Here is an 18,960-nt window from a genome sequence, read left to right on the forward strand (position 1 = left end):
TTGTTAATTAATGGCCTAAATTAAAATGACAAATAGTGTTAAGACAATAGTAATGTGGAATAAGTAGGAATTATGTCCTGTTAAAAATCTTTACTCAACTCACCTTGCCAAATTTACCATTGAGTCTACCACGTTTTGTCCAGAGCAAGCACTGCACTCGTAGAAAATCAACTGGCAGTCCTGCAAAGAAGATTTGATAAGTCTTTACCAGATGACAAACATGAAGTCAATGGGATGTACAGAACAGCGCTGTGATTGGAAGCGGCTGTAGTAGGTCTATCAGTCTCCTCTCCCACACAGCCATCTCCTACCCAGGCCTCTTTAGTAGCATTAAGGTGAACATCGTCTGGACTAATGGCCATAGGAGCAAAATAAAAAAGAAGAGCAGCTCTTGACTGATCTGAGGCACTTAGCAATTATCTATCACCATAGAAACTACATACCCAAAGAAAGGAAAAAGAAAACATATATGAAAGAAGTAGAAAAAAGTAGAAAAGAAATCCTGGGCCATATTAATAAGACCACATACGTCTTGTTAAAAAGCCTACATGTTTTGCTTTTACTTATTCAGTGAGAAGATCTGTGGGCACTGTGAAGCCTGTGGGTTGAAGACTGGACCATTACCAACGCCCAGGGAATGGCTGATAGACAGACCTTGGCTAATTTTTCGCCCATTCTCGTCTGAACCTTCCGCTCACTCCCCTTGTCCATTTTGTTCCCCAGCAGCATGATGGGAATGTCCTCGCCAGCCCCCTCCTGTGAAGAGAGACAGAGATGATGGACACAGAGGCATTACATTAGGGCTAGATCTCTCTCTCTCTCTCAGGTAGTACATGACAAAGCTGGCTTTATCAGTATAGTGGACATGATGTACTCTGAACTGTGTCACCGAATGCGTAACGATATTGAACGATACATGTATCGTGCCTCTACAGATATCCAGTATGAACTACAATAAGTGGCGCATTTGATCTGGTATTGTATATCAATGTTATGTAGGCATACAGTGAATGTGCCATTGAGCAGGAGGAGGCCCTCAGTGCGATCTACATTTCTATGAGCTACAGTGGCAAGAAAAAGTATGTGAACCCTTTGGAAATACCTGGATTTCTGCATTAATTGGTCATAAAATTCTTCATCAATCTTCATCTAGGTCACAACAATAGGCAAACACAGTCTGCTTAAACTAATAACACACCATTATACGTTTTCATGTCTTTATCGAACACACCGTGTAAACATTCACAGTGCAGGGTGGGAAAAGTATGTGAACCCTTGGATTTAATAACTGGTTGACCCTCCTTTGGCAGCAATAACCTCAACCAACTGTTTTCTGTAGTTGCAGATCAGACCTGCACAACGGTCAGGAGGAATTTTGAACCATTTCTCTTTACAAAACTGTTTCAGTTCAGCAATATTCTTGGGATGTCTGGTGTGAACTGCTCTCTTGAGGTCATGCCACAGCATCTCATTCGGGTTGAGGTCAGGACTCTGACTGGGCCACTCCAGAATGCGTATTTTCTTCTGTTGAAGCCATTCTGTTGTTGATTTATTTGTGTGGTTTGGGTCGTTGTCCTGTTGCAGAACCAATTTCTGTTGAGCTTCAATTGGTGGACAGAGCCTAACATTCTCCTGCAAAATGATAAACTTCGGAATTAATTTTTCCGTCGATGATAGCAAGCTGTCTTGCTGAGGCAGCCCCAAACCATGATGCTCCCTCCACCATACTTTACATGAGGTTTTGATGTTGGTGTGCTGTGCCTTTTTTCCTCCACACATAGTGTTGTGTATTCCTTCCAAACAACTCAACTGTAGTGTCCTCTGTCCACAGAATATTTTGTCGGTAGCGCTGTGGAACATACAGGTGCACTTTTGCAAACTTCAGACGTGCAGCAATGTTTTGGACAACAGTGGCTTCTTCTGTGGTGTCCTCCCATGAACACCATTCTTGTTTAGTGTTTTACGTATCGTAGCCTCGTCAACAGAGATGTTAGCATGTTCCAGAGATTCCTATAAGTCTTTAGCTGACACTCTAGGATTCTTATTAACCTCATTGAACATTCTGCGCTGTGCTCTTGCAGTCATCTTTGCAGGACGGCCACTCCTAGGGAGAGTAGTAACAGTGCTGAACTTTCTCCATTGATAGACAATTTGTCTTACTGTGGACTGATGAACATCAAGGCTTTTAGAGATACTTTTGTAACCCTTTCCAGCTATATGCAAGTCAACAATTGTTCATCTTAGGTCTTGTGAGATTTTTTGTTCGAGGCATGGTTCACATTAGGCAATGGTTCTTGTGAATATCAAACTCAAATGTTGTGAGTGTTTTTTATAGGGCAAGGCAGCTCTAACCAACATCTCCAATCTCGTCTCATTGATTGGACTCCAGGTTAGCTGACTCCTGACTCCAATTATCTTTTGGAGAAGTCATTAGCCTAGGGGTTCACATACTTTTTCCAACTTTCTGTCAGGCGTGTGCGTAGTTGTGGTGAAGTCAGGTGCAGGAGAGCAGAGAATTGTGAATAGACGTACACTTTATTACGGCAGTAGAGATATACAGACGGACGCGGCTGCGTCAAAAACCTCCTCCAGCCAACAAGGCAAAGTGTATAGCGCACACAAATGTCACACAACATAAATGTATAGCAATACAAAATAAGCTTCGCGAAAACACACGGAAAAGAACAAACGCTTAGCCTAGTGCGTACAACATAACACAAAATAATTAGACACAAAGACATGAGGGGGAACAGAGGAATAAATACATGTAGTGTGATTGGGGAATGCAAACCAGGTGTGAATGGAACAAGACAAAACCAATAGATAATTGAAGAATGGAGCAGCGATGGCTGGAAAGCCGGTGAAGTCGAATGCTGAACGCCGCCCGAACAAGGAGAGGAGCCGACTTTGGCGGAAGTCGTGACACCTACACTGTTTAAATGCTGTTTTCAATATAGACAAGAAAAATACAATTTGTGTGTTATTTGTTTAAGCACACTATGTTTGTCTATTGTTGTGACTTAGATGAAGATCCGATCAAATTTGATGACCAATTTATGCAGAAATCCAGGTAATTCCAAAGGGTTCACATACTTTTTCTTGCCACTGTATGTCAGAGGTGAGCAGTAAAGTGTTTGGGCACTTCCTACCTGTACACTGGTCAGCCACTGCCTCACCGCGGTAAAACTCTGCTCAGCAGTAATGTCATATATGACTACCACACCGTCAGCCCTGCGGAAGAACTGCTTGGTGATGCTGCGATACCTGAAATCAAATCAAATAGTATTCGTCATATGCTTCTTAAACAACAGGTGTAGACTAAGAGTGAAATTCTTACTAACGGGCCCTTCCCAACAATGCAGACAGAAAGAAAATAGAGAAATAAAAGTAAATACACAAAGAGTAACGATAACTTAGCTATATACACGAGGTACAAGGGTATTGTAGTCATTTAGCAGACACTCTTATCCAGAGTGACTTACAGGAGCAATAAGGACACAGACAGATTTTTCACCTAGTCGGCTAAGGGATTCGAACAAGCGACCTTTCGGTTACTGGCCCAACGTTCTTAACCGCTAGGTTATCTGACGCCCCAGTACCAATATCGAGTCTATGTGCAGCGGTACGAGGTAATTTAGGTAGATATGTAAACTACCGTTCAAAAGTTTGGGGTCACTTAGAAATGTACTTGTTTTTGAAAGAAAAGCAAATTTTTGGTCCATTAAAATAACATTGAACTGATCAGAAATACAGTGTAGACATTGTTAATGTTGTAAATGACTATTGTAGCTGAAAACGGCTGATTTTTTTCATGGAATATCTACATAGGGGTACAGGGGCCCATTATCAGCAACCATCACTCCTGTGTTCCAATGGCACGTTGCGTTAGCTAATCCAAGTTGATCCTTTTAAAAAGCTAATTGATCATTAGGCAGGGAGCTCAGCCCAGTGATGTACTGGTCAGTATGCACTACCCTCTGTAATGCCTTGTGGTCAGATGTCAAGCAGTTGCCATTCCAAGCAGTGATGCAGCCAATCAAGATGCTCTCAATGGTGCAGCTGAGGGCCCATGCCAAATCTTTTCAGCCTCCCAAGGGGGAAGAGGCATTGTTGTGCCCTCTTCACGACTGTGTTGGTGTGTGTGGACCAGAAGAGATCCTTAATGGACACCAAGGAACATGAAGATCTTAACCCACTCCACTACAGCCCCATCGATTTGAATGCGTGTGTGCTCGGCCCTCCGTTTCCTGTAGTCCACGATTAGTTCCTTTGTCTTGCTGAAGTTGAGGGACAGGTTGTTGTCATGGCACCACACTGCCAGGTCTCTGACCTCCTCCCTATAGGCTGTCTCTTCGTCATCGGTGATCAGGCCTACCACCGTTGTGTCGTCTGCAAACTTAATGATGGTGTTGGAGTTGTGCGCGGCCACACAGTTGTGGGTGAACAGGGAGTACAGGAGGGGACTAAGCACGTGTTGAGGGTCTGCATGGCGGATGTGTTGTTGCCTAACCTCACCACCTAGGGTTGGTCTGTCAGGAAGTCCAGAACCCAGTGCACAGGGCAGAGTTAAGAACCAGGGCCCTGAGCTTCATGATGAGCTTGGAGGGTACTATGGTGTTGAAGGCTGAGCTGTATTCAATGGAATGCATTCTTACATAGGTATTCCACTTGTCCAGATGGGATAGGGCAGTGTGGAGTGCAATTGAGACTTCGTCATCAGAGGATTTGTTAGGGCGGTATGCGAATTGGAGTGGGTCCAGGGTGTCAAGATGATGGTGTTGATGTGAGCCATGACCAGCCTTTCACATCATTTCATGGCTACAGATGTGAATGCCACGGTGCATAAGTCATTTAGACAGGTTACTTTGGTGTTCTGGGGCACAGGGACTATGGTGGTCTGCTTGAAACATGTAGGTATTACAGACTGAGTCAGGGAGATGTTGAAAGTGTCAGTGAACACACTTGCCAGCTGCTCAGAGCATACTCTGAGTAATCCATCTGGCCCTGCGGCCTAGTGAATGTTAACCTGTTTAAAGGTCTTACTCACATCGGCTACGGAGAGCGTGATCACACAGTCATCTGGAATGGCTGGTGCTCTCATGCATGGATCAGTGTTGCTTGCCTCGAAGTGAGCATAGAAGACATTCAGCTCATCTGGTAGGCTTGCGTCACTGGGCAGCTCGTAGCTGGGTTTCCCTTTGTAATCCATGATAGTTTGCCAGCCCTGCCACATCCGACGAGCGTCAGCGCTGATGTAGCAAGATTTGATCTTAGTCCTGTATTGACGTTTTGCCTGTTTGATGGTTTGTCAATGTCGTTAATGCACATATTAATGAAGCCGGTGTCTGATGTGGTACAATCCTCAATGCCGTTGGATGAATGGCGGAACATATTCCACTCTGTGTTAGCGAAACAGTCCTGTGTCTTAGCATCTACTTCATTGGACCACTTCTGTATTGAGCACGTCACTGGTACTTCATTTCAGTTTTTGCTTGTAAGCATGAATCAGGAGGATAGAGTTATGGTGAGGGAGAGATGTATATGCGTTTCTGTGTGTGGAGTAAAGATGATCTATAGTTTTTTTTCACCTCTCGTTGCACAGGTGACATGCTGGTAGAAATTAGGTTGGACGGATTTCAGTTTACCTGCATTAAAATCACAGGCCACTAGGAGCGCCGCTTCTGGATGAGCATTTTTCTGTTTGCTTATGGCCCATATACAGCTCATTGAGTGCAGTCTTAGTGCCAGCATCGGTTTGTGATTCTAAAAAGACTGCTATGAAAAATATAGATTAAAACTATCTTGGTAAATAGTATGGTCTATATATAGCTTATCATTAGGTATTCTAACTCAGGCGAGCAGAACCTCGAGATGGCACACCAGCTGTTGTTAACAAAGAGACACCTCCCCTCTTGAGATTACCTGATGCTGCTGTTCTGTCCTGCCGATGCATGGAAAAACCAGCTAGATGTACACTGGGTGTACAAAACATTAGGAACACCTTCTCTTTCCATGACTGACCAGGTGAAAGCTACGATCCCTTATTGATGTCACTGTTTAAATCCACTTCAATTAGTGTAGATGAAGGGTAGGATTTTTAAGCTTTGCGACATGGATTGTGTAGGTGTGCCATTCAGAGGATGAACAGGCAAGACAAAAGATTTAAGTGCCTTTGAACTGGGTATTGTAGTAGGTGCCAGGCACACCGGTTTGAGTGTGTCAAGAATTGCAATGTTACTGGGTTTTTCACCCTCTACAGTTTCCTGTGTGTATCAAGAATGGTCCCCCACCCAAAGGACATCCAGCCAACTGTGGGAAGCATTGGAGTCAACATACAGTGCCTTGCGAAAGTATTCGGCTCCCTTGAACTTTGCGACCTTTTGCCACATTTCAGGCTTCAAACATAAAGATATAAAACTGTATTTTTTTGTGAAGAATCAACAACAAGTGGGACACAATCATGAAGTGGAACGACATTTATTGGATATTTCAAACTTTTTTAACAAATCAAAAACTGAAAAATTGGGCGTGCAAAATTATTCAGCCCCTTTACTTTCAGTGCAGCAAACTCTCTCCAGAAGTTCAGTGAGGATCTCTGAATGATCCAATGTTGACCTAAATAAATACAATCCACCTGTGTGTAATCAAGTCTCCGTATAAATGCACCTGCACTGTGATAGTCTCAGAGGTCCGTTAAAAGCGCAGAGAGCATCATGAAGAACAAGGAACACACCAGGCAGGTCCGAGATACTGTTGTGAAGAAGTTTAAAGCCAGATTTGGATACAAAAAGATTTCCCAAGCTTTAAACATCCCAAGGAGCACTGTGCAAGCGATAATATTGAAATGGAAGGAGTATCAGACCACTGCAAATCTACCAAGACCTGGCCGTCCCTCTAAACTTTCAGCTCATACAAGGAGAAGACTGATCAGAGATGCAGCCAAGAGGCCCATGATCACTCTGGATGAACTGCAGATTTCTACAGCTGAGGTGGGAGACTCTGTCCATAGGACAACAATCAGTCGTATATTGCACAAATCTGGCCTTTATGGAAGAGTGCAAGAAGAAAGCCATTTCTTAAAGATATCCATAAAAAGTGTTGTTTAAAGTTTGCCACAAGCCACCTGGGAGACACACCAAACATGTGGAAGAAGGTGCTCTGGTCAGATGAAACCAAAATGTAACTTTTTGGCAACAATGCAAAACGTTATGTTTGGCGTAAAAGCAACACAGCTCATCACCCTGAACACACCATCCCCACTGTCAAACATGGTGGTGGCAGCATCATGGTTTGGGCCTGCTTTTCTTCAGCAGGGACAGGGAATATAGTTAAAATTGATGGGAAGATGTATGGAGCCAAATACAGGACCATTCTGGAAGAAAACCTGATGGAGTCTGCAAAAGACCTGAGACTGGGACGGAGATTTGTCTTCCAACAAGACAATGATCCAAAACATAAAGCAAAATCTACAATGGAATGGTTCAAAAATAAACATATCCAGGTGTTAGAATGGCCAAGTCAAAGTCCAGACCTGAATCCAATCGAGAATCTGTGGAAAGAACTGAAAACTGCTGTTCACAAATGCTCTCCATCCAACCTCACTGAGCTCGAGCTGTTTTGCAAGGAGGAATGGGAAAAAAATTCAGTCTCTCGATGTGCAAAACTGATAGAGACATAGCCAATTTTTCAGTTTTTGATTTGTTAAAAGTTTGAAATATCCAATAAATGTCGTTCCACTTCATGATTGTGTCCCACTTGTTGTTGATTCTTCACAAAAAAATACAGTTTTATATCTTTATGTTTGAAGCCTGAAATGTGGCAAAAGGTCGCAAAGTTCAAGGGGGCCGAATACTTTCGCAAGGCACTGTAGGCAGCATCCATGTGGAACGCATTCGACACCTTGTAGAGTCCATGCCCCAACAAATTGAGGCTGTTCTGAGGGCAAAAGGGGGTGTTCCTAATGTTTTGTACACTCAATGTTTATTATCCATGACCTTGTTCAGCCACAACTCTGAGAAACATAAGATATTACAGTTCTTCAGGTCCCGTTGATAGGATAGTCTTGAACAGAGCTCGTCCAGTTTGTTCTCTATTGAGTGTAGAGGCGGTTTATGTACTCGCCAATGTAGTTTTGTCAGGGTGCCCACATGCCAGCCTCTCTTTTCTCTGGGATTAGGGTCTGGTCTGGGATGAGCAGTATGTCCAGTGCCTACGACTTGTTGAAGTAGAAATCTACATGTAAATCAAGGTTATTGATCGCTGTTCTGGTGTCCAGAAGCCCTTTTCGATCATAGGAAACGATGGCAGAAACATTATGTACAAAAAAAGTTATGATCAGCGCAAAAAACCCACTAAATAGTAGAATTGTTCAGGAGCCTGTAAAATGACTGCTATCTATTGCAGGACCATTCTGACAGTCCTCTCCTGAAGTGGTGGAGAAGGGAGTCATTGTAAGACTGAGAATTCCCCCATTTGTATTTTATCCACATGCACACATTACATTTTTTTATTTCACCATTATTTAACCAGGTAGGCTAGTTGAGAACAAGTTCTCATTTGCAACTGCGACCTGGCCAAGATAAAGCATAGCAGTGTGAACAGACAACACAGAGTTACACATGGAGTAAACAATTAACGAGTCAATAACACAGTAGAAAAAAAGAGAGTCTATATACATTGTGTGCAAAAGGCATGAGGAGGTAGGCTAATAATTACAATTTTGCAGATTAACACAGGAGTGATAAATGATCAGATGGTCATGTACAGGTAGAGATATTGGTGTGCAAAAGAGCAGAAAAGTAAATAAATAAAAACAGTATGGGGATGAGGTAGGTAAAAATGGGTGGGCTATTTACCGATAGACTATGTACAGCTGCAGCGATCGGTTAGCTGCTCAGATAGAAGATGTTTGAAGCTGGTGAGAGAGATAAAAGTCTCCAACTTCAGCGATTTTTGCAAATCGTTCCAGTCACAGGCAGCAGAGAACTGGAACGAAAGGCGGCCAAATGAGGTGTTGGCTTTAGGGATGATCAGTGAGATACACCTGCTGGAGCGCGTGCTACGGGTAGGTGTTGCCATCGTGACCAGTGAACTGAGATAAGGCGGAGCTTTACCTAGCATGGACTTGTAGATGACCTGGAGCCAGTGGGTCTGGCGACGAATATGTAGCGAGGGCCAGCCGACTAGAGCATACAGGTCGCAGTGGTGAGTGGTATAAGGTGCTTTAGTGACAAAACGAATGGCACTGTGATAAACTGCATCCAGTTTGCTGAGTAGAGTGTTGGAAGCTATTTTGTAGATGACATCGCCGAAGTCGAGGATCGGTAGGATAGTCAGTTTTACTAGGGTAAGTTTGGCGGCGTGAGTGAAGGAGGCTTTGTTGCGGAATAGAAAGCCGACTCTAGATTTGATTTTCGATTGGAGATGTTTGATATGAGTCTGGAAGGAGAGTTTACAGTCTAGCCAGACACCTAGGTACTTATAGATGTCCACATATTCAAGGTCGGAACCATCCAGGGTGGTGATGCTAGTCAGGCGTGCGGGTGCAGGCAGCGAACGGTTGAAAAGCATGCATTTGGTTTTACTAGCGTTTAAGAGCAGTTGGAGGCCACGGAAGGAGTGTTGTATGGCATTGAAGCTCGTTTGGAGGTTAGATAGCACAGTGTCCAAGGACGGGCCGGAAGTATATAGAATGGTGTCGTCTGCGTAGAGGTGGATCAGGGAATCGCCCGCAGCAAGAGCAACATCATTGATATATACAGAGAAAAGAGTCAGCCCGAGAATTGAACCCTGTGGCACCCCCATAGAGACTGCCAGAGGACCGGACAGCATGCCCTCCGATTTGACACACTGAACTCTGTCTGCAAAGTAGTTGGTGAACCAGGCACGGCAGTCATCAGAAAAACCGAGGCTACTGAGTCTGCCGATAAGAATATGGTGATTGACAGAGTCGAAAGCCTGGCAAGGTCGATGAAGACGGCTGCACAGTACTGTCTTTTATCGATGGCGGTTATGATATCGTTTAGTACCTTGAGCGTGGCTGAGGTGCACCCGTGACCGGCTCGGAAACCAGATTGCACAGCGGAGAAGGTACGGTGGGATTCGAGATGGTCAGTGACCTGTTTGTTGACTTGGCTTTCGAAGACCTTAGATAGGCAGGGCAGGATGGATATAGGTCTGTAACAGTTTGGGTCCAGGATGTCTCCCCCTTTGAAGAGGGGGATGACTGCGGCAGCTTTCCAATCCTTGGGGATCTCAGACGATATGAAAGAGAGGTTGAACAGGCTGGTAATAGGGGTTGCGACAATGGCGGCGGATAGTTTCAGAAATAGAGGGTCCAGATTGTCAAGCCCAGCTGATTTGTACGGATCCAGGTTTTGCAGCTCTTTCAGAACATCTGCTATCTGGATTTGGGTAGAGGAGAACCTGGAGAGGCTTGGGCGAGTAGCTGCAGGGGGGGCGGAGCTGTTGGCCGAGGTTGGAGTAGCCAGGCGGAAGGCATGGCCAGCCGTTGAGAAATGCTTGTTGAAGTTTTCGATAATCATGGATTTATCGGTGGTGACCGTGTTACCTAGCCTCAGTGCAGTGGGCAGCTGGGAGGAGGTGCTCTTGTTCTCCATGGACTTCACAGTGTCCCAGAACTTTTTGACCTTGACTTTTTGACCTTTTAAAACATTTGTCTCATTATTGAAATACTGACATTTAACCATAGTAGCAGTGGTGCGCCATACAGCCTAACTGCTTGTAGCAAAATAAAAGCTGCTGAGGCAAAAGGTTGAACATGTGTAAATCCACCCAGTAGAGTTCCCACCTCTCCTGTCCTGCTGTATCCCACATCTGCAGCGCCACCTGGCTGTTGTCCACCCGTATCGTCTTCACACTGTAGTCTATGCCTGTTGATGATGCAGGACGGACAAGATATCATTCATCTGATTTAAGTCACTTTGTCATTTACTATTTTTTGCCTTACAATAATATTTTGTCCCTGTAATTTTGTATCCATATTCATTTTCAAAAGCAAACAAGAAATGATTGGCACGTAATAAGATACAAACGTGATGAAAGGAACCAACAATTGATTTCCGGGCTAAATCTGGATAAAACAAGGAACTTCAAAGGATAACATGTGGAACTTTATATGGAAATGTCCTTCTGAGTTCTGAAATGTTACTTATCCATTGATGATTCCAATCGACTACATTTGTCCCCAGTGCTCAAATAGAAACGGAGAAACAACATGTTTTTTGTCAATGCTTGCGTCACAATTGCGTCAACAGGAGTTGATCGGATATTGTATATTGTTCTAAAGGGACCACACAATTCAAAATCCATCTGACTTTCTCAACAACAACCAAAATACCTTCTCAGAATCGTATGACTATTTTGAGAATCAAATGCTTCCAAGCAGGGCCTAAATAGAGAGGATATTAAGAAATCTGGAGCTGTTTGTACCAGGCTGCAGAATGACAGGAGAGGAACATGTGTCTTCACAAGCTGTTTCATGTGGCACTGTTTGGTCTGCCCAGCTCTACTCGTTTAAAACTACAAGATCCCCAATACACTTACAGTGCGCTTGATTCCTGTATACAGAATAGTGCACTGACTTACGATGGGATTGCACAGCACTGTATGAGAGAAAAAACTTAATTGAATTAAACCAATATAAAATGGTATGGTGAGTCATGACATAATTGAGTATGCTCTCAGTCACACACAGAACAAACTCGTTTTGGGTGTGCAACATTAACCTACAGTACAACAGAAAGGTCAATCGGAAGAATCCAAGTCAAGTCAGTCAATATACAGCACCACAATATGGTTTCTCTGCTTATTAGGCTGTGGCCTATAAGTGCAAGATCAACACAACATAATCAGCTTTCCACAGTGTTAAACAATCAGCATCTTAAAGTGCTTAGTGAGTAAAGCCAGTGTGAGAGGGAGGGTGGGGTCAACCAGCCACAGGACTGGGCTCGGCTCTGAGTCGTGTTCATTAGGGCACACCGTAGCGAAACATTTTTCAGCGTAAAATACAATGATTCTTCTACAACAATTCCAGGTAGTTCAGTTTCAGTTGGTTTTGTTCCGTTGGTGCCTAATGAACACAACCCTGCTCTGCTGTAGAAAAGGAAGCCTGGAAAGGCCACTCACCGACGGTGGCAGAGGTGCCTGGGTAAAAGCAGTCATCACAGAACCGCCTGAGGAGAGAGGTCTTCCCCACACTGGAGTTGCCCACCAGGACGATCTTAAACAGGCGGTCTGGGGCCAACGCTGCACCCTCCTCCTGGAAACACAACACAGAGTGAAAGAGGGAGGTGTGTGTTAAGACTTCATATTATACATTTCATCCAACTCACTAACTCACTATGTACTCAAGTCTACTTTTCCTCAAGTAATTACCAGGATAATTCAGATGGCAAGTATCCAATTCAATATATACTGGGAGAGAGTACAGTACAAACGACGACATGGCAACAAATATTTGAGCATTGAGCAGCATATTTGAACATATTATGAACACTGCATAATTAGCCCCCTAATTCCAAGAAACTCCACAACTATTATCCTATTATATTATTCTGTTATAGTAAAACAAAGTTGCACAAAGTTCTTGAAATACATAGTAATTTTCTAAAATCGACAGTAAATCATGGAAACACTTTCAACAAACACTAATACAAGTAGCTAATCCTGTTTGTGAGGTTCACTGCGGGGTCAACTCACTCAAAGTGAGAAACCCAACACCTGTGACTGTTTTGTTCCTTTCTCAGGTCTGGTCTGTTGGAAAAACTGAGCTTTGTGAACACACTGTGCTGTACATCCACCTACACTCCTCCCCCACACCTCTCTTTACGGGGTCAGGAGAACAAACAAAAACCTGGTGACCTACAAACAACCCTGGAGGGAACATAATGTGAAAATGCTGAACAATCTCTTTCACTTCAAATGGAGGATAATTATGCCAAGCCAACTGAATCCTTCTAGTCTATTCAGTAGACGGAACACAATGTCTCTCCACATAATTTCATACCAACACTGATGTTGTGTCTCTATCTGAGCCCTGGTCCTACATGCTTACATTCCCCATAGTCTCCTTTCCGACAGGCTGGCCCCTGGGGGATGTAGGCATCTCTGTCTCTCTGGTGTCAACTGGCTGCTGCTGCTCCATCGTTGGATGAGAACTGGGAGGATTTATAGAGGTCATCTGTAGCTCTATGTGCTCTTCCTCCTCGGCCTCCTCATGCCACTCCCAGAGCTGAGTCTGGTAGTTATCCTGTAGGAGCTGGGGTAGGTGGTCCTCCTCTATGGAGATGATCCTCTGGAGGGGTCTGTGGAGGGGTCTGGAATCCACCACGTCCTCCAGGCTGTAGCCATTCACTCCACCTGGACTCTTCCTCTTAGATTGGGGGAGCACTACCTCCTCATCCTCACTGGAGAGACAGGGATGAGATGGAAATTGATGGGGAAATTGGCTCAAATGCTTTTTTTGGAGTACAATGGTATGGATGTAGAATGTGAATGGACTTACAGGCATTTACATATATTAAGAACAATGTAAATACTGTACAGACACGTTCTACACAGAACTTAAGCTGCAGCCCTATTGAGCAGCTTTCTGTCCAACATGTGAAATCTGTTTCATGTGCTTTATTTGGCTTTTTGCAATGCCACCTACTTAGAAAATATGAATCATTCACTATTAATAACTATTCAAACTACAGTCATATTCATACTGAACAAGAGTGTATTGTAGGTGAATTGAACGTTTGTATCAATTGAGGCTTCCATAACAGCACCAGCCACTATCCATTCAATTTGTATTAAAAGCCTTTCTAAGCAAATAGTATACCTAAAGGCCTTTCTGTCAAAGGGATTCAGAGTATTTGATCCAGGTCTCAGGTTGCAAGCAGGATTTTTAACAGTATTCCTCAGTTTCTGCAAAACAACAAAACAAAAACAAATTAATCTGCAATTTGATTGAAAATGTTTTCTAGATTCCATGCTTTTCAAGGAATCATGTTTTTAAGTTAGTATCTATCAAACTTGATAGAGACAGACAGATACTGTAGATATATAGAAGGGGATTTCACAAAAAGAGAATGATTAATAAATACATTGCACATGTGTATACTTACTTGATAAGAGCACATGTCTCGCTCATCTCGTAAGTGCTTGTTCATTTCCCTGAAGATAATATAACAAGGAAGGGGATCATTGCAACAGAAATACATACTTTCTAAGCACTTATAAACTGGATGGTTGGAGCACTGAATGCTGATTGGCTGAAAGCCATGATATACGAGACTGTATACCACAGGTATGGCAAAACATTTAGTTTTACTGTTCTAATTACATTTGTATGACTAATTTACCACTGCTAAGGGCTGTTTCTAGGCACTCTGCATTGCGTCGTGGTTAAGAACAGCCCTTAGCTGTGGTATATTGGCCATGTACCACACCTCTCGTGCCTCATGATTTAGTATAAAACAGCTTGATGAGTTTGCCTGCGGTCTGTTGGATTGATGGCCTTGGTTTGTAGTGAATATAACATAACCTTCAGTATTGTACAGTATGATCATTGCTCCTTGATTTGGAGAGTAGTGGCTCTGAACTGATATACAGTAACCCACTGCCTCTCTCCTAGTGTGTGTGTGTGTGTGTGTGTTCCATCTCCACTTTTACCTCAGCAGGTCAAGTTGTTTCAGCAGGCTCGCTCGCTCCCTCTGCAATCCCTCTGTGACCCGGTACATCTCCCTGTGTTGGACAACAAATACACATATTCATGTTATAATATCAGTATTTCATTAGGATCCCCATTAGCTAGCAGCTGCGACTCTTCCTGGGGTCCAAACAGAACATAAAACATGATATAATACAGAACATTAACAGACAAGTACATCACACAGACAGAACTACATAAACATACATGTAGGTATAGAGGCTTTTATACATTTATGCCTTCATAATCATGTGATTTATAGACGCTACTGAACGCAAGTAGCGCCTATGACAGATGTTCCCAACTCCAGTCCTTGAGTACCCCAAACAGTACACATTGTTATTGTAGCCCTGGACAAGCACACCTGATTCAACAAATTAGCAGGCCCTCAATGAGTTGATTCAGGTATGGTTGTACGTGGCTTTTGGGGTACTCAAGGAGCGGAGTTGGGAACCACTGGTCTAAGATGTGGACTCACAATGAGAAACAAGCACCCAAACAGGATCAAAGACACAGCCAGCCATCCAGATACTTACATCTCCCTCTCCTGGTTCAGGTGTGAGGACTGCTCCTGCAGGAGGACCAGCTGCTCCTGGGCCAGGCTCAGCTCCTGACTGGTGTGCTCCAGCTCCTGGGCCAGCTCCTCATTGGTCTGCTTCAGTGCCACGTTCTCCACCTTGGTCACATGTTGCTCGCTGTGCAGCTCCCGGCACTGATGCTCCCACTGGGAGAGGAGACAAGCAGAGGTGACAACACACAAAACAACACTACAGCCTAAAGCAGACGCACTACAATAACCTACACTTTCATTTCATTGATATCCCAGATGCTACTATGCAGTAACAATCATGGTCTGGGGTCTATGATTGGTAGAGTATGATCAATGTGCGATTGCTATGACACACCAAGCATTGATGAATCAAAGGATGAAACAAATTATATCTTCTAAACACATACTGGTCTGGTCTGACACGCATCCATTGAAGCCAGGGGTTGTGTGAGGACACGCAGATAAGGCTATTGTCTGAATGCAGCCACAAACACTACTATCACTGTTCTAAATATATAAGTGTCACAACGGATCCAACACAACAACATAAGAGATGTTTTATCTAGCGACACTGATTAGGCTATCCAGCACAGCGCCTGTATGCCTGCTCTACAGAGAAGTGTTGGCACCATAGAAATAGAATATCTACAACGGACATTCCCAATCCAGTCAATGTTCTGCCATTCAATTTCTGGTTGGCAGAGAGGAATGTGGATGGTGCCAGGGAGATCTGAGTGAAGGCTTTGGTGACTTGGGCACAGTACAAATTAAGGCCTTGTTTCCTTTTATAAAGCAAATTAAGATGCACTGGTAAGACTCCTTTCCATTTGATTAATTCGTTTTAAAAGCTTCCGTGGAGTTCTGTTTTTGATAGTGTTATTGTTGCGTATTATCATCATTGCGTATTATCATCATTTAATTTCCATTTGAGAGTAAGCTGCAGACACTCAGGGACAGCTCTTAGAGCTTCAAGTCTACTAATAAGGCTGGTCACAATTCATTCCAGATCAATCAGAGTTGATATTTCACATTGTTCAAAACACTTTCAGGAAAATGTGATTTAAATAAATAATAATGATATGTTCTGTACAGTAGAATGCTATCCTTTACTGTGATGCCAGTGATGATCAATTTCTCATCATTGGTGTCCCGACTCACCCTCCTTTGTTTCTGGAAGATCTGATCCAGCTCCCTTTCCTTACTGGACAGCTGATGCTCCAGATCCTGACTCCTAGACAAGAAGTGCTCAGAGTCCTGCAGTGGAGAGTGAGAGTCAGTGTGAAACAGAGTGAGAGTCAGTGTGAGAGAAAGAGTGTGTGTGAGAGAGAAATAGAGAGAGAAAGAGAGAGAGAGAGAAAGAGAGAGTGAGTGTGAGAAAGAGTGTGAGACAGAGCTTGAGAGAGAGTGTGTGAGAGAGATCTCAGAAAACTGAAGTTACTAACAAGTGTGTTGTATTCAGTGGGAGATCTCTTTACCTGCAGTAAGATCCTGTCCTTCTCCTTTTTGATTTGCTGTTCCATTTCTTCATATAAGCGATGGATCTCATCGTCATGTGTTGCTGATTTTCTGTTCGGATTTAGAAATATTTTCATCTTGTTAATGCTAATACAGCATATTCCGTTAGTTTGGTGAATCACATGCATAGGCATAGAATCACATGCATAGGCATAGAATCACATGCATAGGCATAGAATCACATACATAGGCATAGAATCACATGCATAGGCATAGAATCACATGCATAGGCATAGAATCACATGCATAGGCAGCACATCAATTCCATACTTGAGATCTTACATGAGCTTCCAGTCTGCCATTTCAATCATACAGTAGGTATTTGTAACCTATTGTGATGCATTCCAAACAGGCACAGCAACAAATAGATTTTCAAGGGAGTACCATGAAAAAATAACACTTATTATCAGTCTAGCATTACATGCAGTTCACATTTGAAGATAATAGGGATAACTGTAATTACTGAAACATTCCAGGCCTGACTACTCTGGTCAGCTTTAATTAAACATCCCTGCGTGTCTACAGCTCAGAATACAGCAAGAAAGACATTGACAATACATTTTGAAACAGCTGCAAAGTGTGAGCCACACTTTCTCTCTCTTATGCAACATTTGCATTCATTTCTGTCAGAAACAGCCCACCGAACTGGATGCTTTTCAACTATGTGAAACTGTGTGATAATGCACCACTGTGGTACAAAAGCTGTGCTCAGTTGAAAAGTGACATAATAAACAAGTACTGTAGGTAGAGATTGTGGAGTAGTATTCCTTGTGTAAAATTGCCATACATATTGCCCGATTTGAAGAAAGTTGGTGTTTAGGGAGAACATTCACAAACACTTAACATGGCTTTGGAACTGGAAGGTTGAGTAAATGTGTCTCTTGAAGTAAATGTTTGTTGCACCCACACTGTAAAACTTTAACACTTCTACCCTCCCAAGGCAGGACTAACACTCAATGTGTGGAATTTAGCTGGCTTAACTAAGGACTACAAATCTGAAAGAAAAAGTTATGCTTTTAGTAATAGAATGAAAAAAAACAGGGAAAAACAGATACATACCTGGGGATGACCATTCTGTAGATGCCCTCATGCCATAAAGGTCTAACTGGCACACATAGCAAGTACATGCAGTAGGCTACTTCGCCCTTCATTACTCAGGCAATGAGGTTTTCTGTAAAGGAACATTTAGAGCTAGCCTGGTCCCAGGTCTGTTAGTGCTGCCTTGCCAATGACCATAGGAGTTGGCAAGACAGCCCAAACAGCTCAAACAGATCTGGGACCAGGCAACAGTGGGCTGCTAATTGCCTAAATCCTACATGTGCACCAACATCTGATGAATGAAGTAGTAGGCTTCACTAGGCAGGGTAGCCTAGTGGTTAGAGCGTTGGACTAGTAACCGGAAGGTTGCAAGTTCAAACCCCCGAGTCGTTCTGCCCCTGAACAGGCAGTTAACCCACTGTTCCTAGGCCGTCATTGAAAATAAGAATTTGTTCTTAACTGACTTGCCTAGTTAAATAAAGGTAAAATAACCTTTTAAGGGCGCTCTCCATCTCCATCCTCTCCTGGTTGGCCCCTGTGATCTGTAAAATTACTCTGGCCAGGAACTCCTCAAAGTTGGACAGGAGGTGCGGCTCGTCCCTCCTCAGCTGGGCCCAAAGACTACGCACCTCACCAGGGCTGATGGGAAGCGGGTCAGAACAAAGATTAGCCTGAATGACAAGACCTGGAATACAGTCTGTATACTGCAGTTAGATTTCTGTAGAAGAACTGTACTGAGGTTCTTCATGGAGGAAAGAAATTGAATTATACTTGAAGTAGAATTGTATGGAGACACGGACATAGAAATAGAGCCATGAATAGATTTTCTTTTAAGACAAGGTCAATGTGAACAATTAGGACAATTAGGACAATTAGGACAATGTAGGCAGGCAGGCTGTGGACCACAGTGGGTGGCTGTGGGCTGCCTGAAACCATGCTTACATATTTGTTTAATATGTACATTTGGGCAAGATGATCTTGGCCTTGAAAATCCCCTTTCCGGTTAGAAGAAAACAACTATTTTGACGGTTTGAAGCCATCTTTGTCTGTGCCCAGGTATTCACGTCAGTGTTCAGATAACGACTGCTATTGAACATTGTATTGCAAAAGGCAGGTTAATGTGTGGAAAGACAAAACAATC

General features: G+C 43.3%; 1 protein-coding gene across 1 annotated transcript in view; it reads right to left on the reverse strand.

Moving 5' to 3' along the window:
• LOC139374187 (EF-hand calcium-binding domain-containing protein 4B-like) overlaps positions 1 to 18,960 on the reverse strand; it is a 46,848-nt gene that overhangs the window by 3,380 nt on the left and 24,508 nt on the right. The window contains exons 5-17 of the mRNA XM_071115204.1: positions 18,312 to 18,458; positions 16,742 to 16,832; positions 16,425 to 16,520; positions 15,253 to 15,440; positions 14,680 to 14,751; positions 14,133 to 14,181; positions 13,847 to 13,932; positions 13,076 to 13,427; positions 12,148 to 12,280; positions 10,811 to 10,892; positions 3,150 to 3,264; positions 655 to 756; positions 104 to 180 (exon numbers count right to left, since the gene is read on the reverse strand). Of these exons, the coding sequence (XP_070971305.1) occupies positions 104 to 180; positions 655 to 756; positions 3,150 to 3,264; positions 10,811 to 10,892; positions 12,148 to 12,280; positions 13,076 to 13,427; positions 13,847 to 13,932; positions 14,133 to 14,181; positions 14,680 to 14,751; positions 15,253 to 15,440; positions 16,425 to 16,520; positions 16,742 to 16,832; positions 18,312 to 18,458 (1,590 nt within the window). The remainder of the gene's footprint in view (positions 1 to 103; positions 181 to 654; positions 757 to 3,149; positions 3,265 to 10,810; positions 10,893 to 12,147; positions 12,281 to 13,075; positions 13,428 to 13,846; positions 13,933 to 14,132; positions 14,182 to 14,679; positions 14,752 to 15,252; positions 15,441 to 16,424; positions 16,521 to 16,741; positions 16,833 to 18,311; positions 18,459 to 18,960) is intronic.

Source organism: Oncorhynchus clarkii, chromosome 2 (assembly GCF_045791955.1).
Source record: "Oncorhynchus clarkii lewisi isolate Uvic-CL-2024 chromosome 2, UVic_Ocla_1.0, whole genome shotgun sequence".
NCBI lineage: Eukaryota > Metazoa > Chordata > Actinopteri > Salmoniformes > Salmonidae > Oncorhynchus > Oncorhynchus clarkii.